This window comes from Sinocyclocheilus anshuiensis, unplaced genomic scaffold (genome assembly GCF_001515605.1).
Source record: "Sinocyclocheilus anshuiensis isolate Anshui unplaced genomic scaffold, SAMN03320099.WGS_v1.1 scaffold1644, whole genome shotgun sequence".
NCBI classification, from domain to species: Eukaryota; Metazoa; Chordata; class Actinopteri; order Cypriniformes; family Cyprinidae; genus Sinocyclocheilus; species Sinocyclocheilus anshuiensis.
The window spans coordinates 428,614-431,186 of NW_015557451.1; the positions used below are offsets into that span (position 1 = coordinate 428,614).

Sequence of the window (2,573 nt, forward strand, 5' to 3'; positions counted from 1 at the left end):
TATGTACAGGTATATAACAATAGACACAGTATGTACAGGTATATTATGTGCAAATTGAGGTGTAGACTGAGTATGAGTGTTAGATAAATAAGTGTATGAGTGAATAAATAGTGTGTGTTCCACAGTTATTGTTAAGTGTTCATGAGATGGATTGCCTGAGGGAAGAAACTGTTCCTGTGTCTGGTCGTTCTGGTGCTCAGTGCTCTGTAGCGTCGACCAGATGGCAACAGTTCAAAGAGGGAGTGTGCTGGATGTGAGGGGTCCAGAGTGATTTTGCCAGCCCTTTTGCTCACTCTGGATAAGTACAGTTCTTGGAGAGAAGGGAGGGTTGTACCAATGATTCGCTCAGCAGTCCGGACTACCCTCTGAAGTCTTCTGAGGTCAGATTTGGTAGCTGAGCTGAACCAGACAGTTATAGAAGTTATTTCACTCAAATTGTTATGTTTATAATATAACTTAAGAAGGTCTAGCATTTTTTGGACCCCACTCTGACAAAATCAGACACGTCTACCTCATTTCCTCCAGCTTAAACCATCTTTAATTGACATCTCTTTCTGCGGGGGCAAAAGCCGTAACCCTACAATCCCAGTGGTCTCATACCATCCAACCCTCCCCCTGCATGCTTCAGGGCACGTGACCGCGTACAGACTGCCCTGAGGTCCCAGGAGTGGAATAACTTTATTACACAAAGACTGCGGAACAAACGAGAATTTGTGATGCCATGGGGAATGAAGTTCTGGCTGTCATCTGAACATGTTATCCCATCAATCAATCCCTCACTGGCTGACAGGCCGTCAAAATGGCATCCTGGGGGTTGAGTTATGGTGTTCTGCCAGACTGTGTGGTTATGCGATAGGGCATATTATGGCGAGAGACCGTGTGAACAATAACAGCCTATACATGCCAGCAGATTTACATTGAAAAATTATATGAATTTTGTGTAATGGTGATGTGCAGGCATTTGTATGTGACTTTTGAAATGTCAGTCTCCATTCAAAGGCTTTTCAAAGCAGCTGAAAATGCCAGAGCAATCACAATTTAACAGCTCTGGATGGCTTGACACAAGCCAGATGTATAAAATAATACCTTCACATTCCTCCCTATGGTGCAAAGCTCCAATTACACTTCACTCTTTAGAGGCTTTCATTATAGCGCAGCATTCATCTTGACAGTTTCTGAAAGTGCTGAGCTTTTTTGTGCTAAAAACCATTCAATATAATTCAGTCACATTACAAGTTGTTGTTTATGGTCAGCTATGACGTCTGTGCTTCATCTGAACTATTTAGTGAGAACTGATGTACATAGCATACTGAGCTATTTATTTTTTTATTTTTTTACATCTATAGCTTTATTTGCATCCATTAGCTTTTTAAAGATCGCTGCATATAATATGTCTACGTTAGCAAAGCCAATTTTTTTGTTTGTTTGTTTTTTAAAACCATGCCAGCTGTGTGGGGGTCTGAATACTTTCTGTACCCACTGTACATAGCATATTGAGCTATTTATTTTTTAATTTTTTTTACATCTATAGCTTTATTTGCATCCATTAGCTTTTTAAAGATCGCTGCATATAATATGTCTACGTTAGCAAAGCCAATTTTTTTGTTTGTTTGTTTTTTAAAACCATGCCAGCTGTGTTGACTATTGTCATGGTGAAAACTAAAAAACCTATTTACGATGTTAGAGATCCATTTTTAATAAAACCTCTAAAACTATATCTGCTCTTACTGTGTTAAAATCTTTTCATGGGTGTGCAAAGCATTCATGTAGTGGCCCCAGCTAAAAGTTTGGATGCTGAAGGCACTGTATGAATGTCATTGTGTTCATAACCGAATTCATAATAAAATATCAAATCAAATGGCATCTGCAAGCAAATCCAGCTAGAGCTTCTCAAATCTCTTCTGAGTCATGACTTTAAAAAACATGCACAGACAAATCCAAATTAAACCCTGCGGCTCGTGACGACACATTGATGTCCTAAGACACGAAACGATCGGTTTGTGTGAGAAACCGAACAGTATTTATATCATATTTTACCTCCAATACACCACTATGTCCAACTGCTTTGGGCGCGCACACAGCATCCGGTGCGTGAGGCGTTCTGTCTTAGGGTTTAGGATTTGGATTTGTCTGTGCATGTTTTATTTACTCTCATAGATTTTGTTACCATTGCCATGCATTATACGACTGATAGACTGCAACGGCTGGACTTAAAAATCTCAGTTTGTGTTCTACTGAAGAAACAAAGTCACCTACATCTTGGATACCCTGGGGGTAAGCAGATAAACATCACATTTTCATTTTTGGATGAACTATCCCTTTAAGAAACTGAGAATTCTCGAGAAAAAAGTCAGAATTTTGAGAAATATGACACAATTACCTTTCTTATTTTTTTATCCTGTGGCAGAAACAAGCTTCCAAATATATTCCATTAGTTTTCAGTCGCTCGATTGTCAGGTTTCTTTCATATTTCCAGCATATTGTTCCAGTGCAGTACTCAGAGCGCATCTGGCAGTATTTCTGCTCTCGACTCTGTAATTACGTGCCTGTGTTTCATTAATGAGTGCTGTGAC

General features: G+C 39.4%; 1 protein-coding gene across 1 annotated transcript in view; it reads right to left on the reverse strand.

The window, feature by feature from the left end:
• The window catches only part of LOC107679228 (focadhesin-like), a 49,397-nt gene that overhangs the window by 13,904 nt on the left and 32,920 nt on the right, over positions 1 to 2,573 (reverse strand). Inside the window, exon 22 of the mRNA XM_016474741.1 lies at positions 601 to 692. Within this exon, the coding sequence (XP_016330227.1) occupies positions 601 to 692 (92 nt within the window). The remainder of the gene's footprint in view (positions 1 to 600; positions 693 to 2,573) is intronic.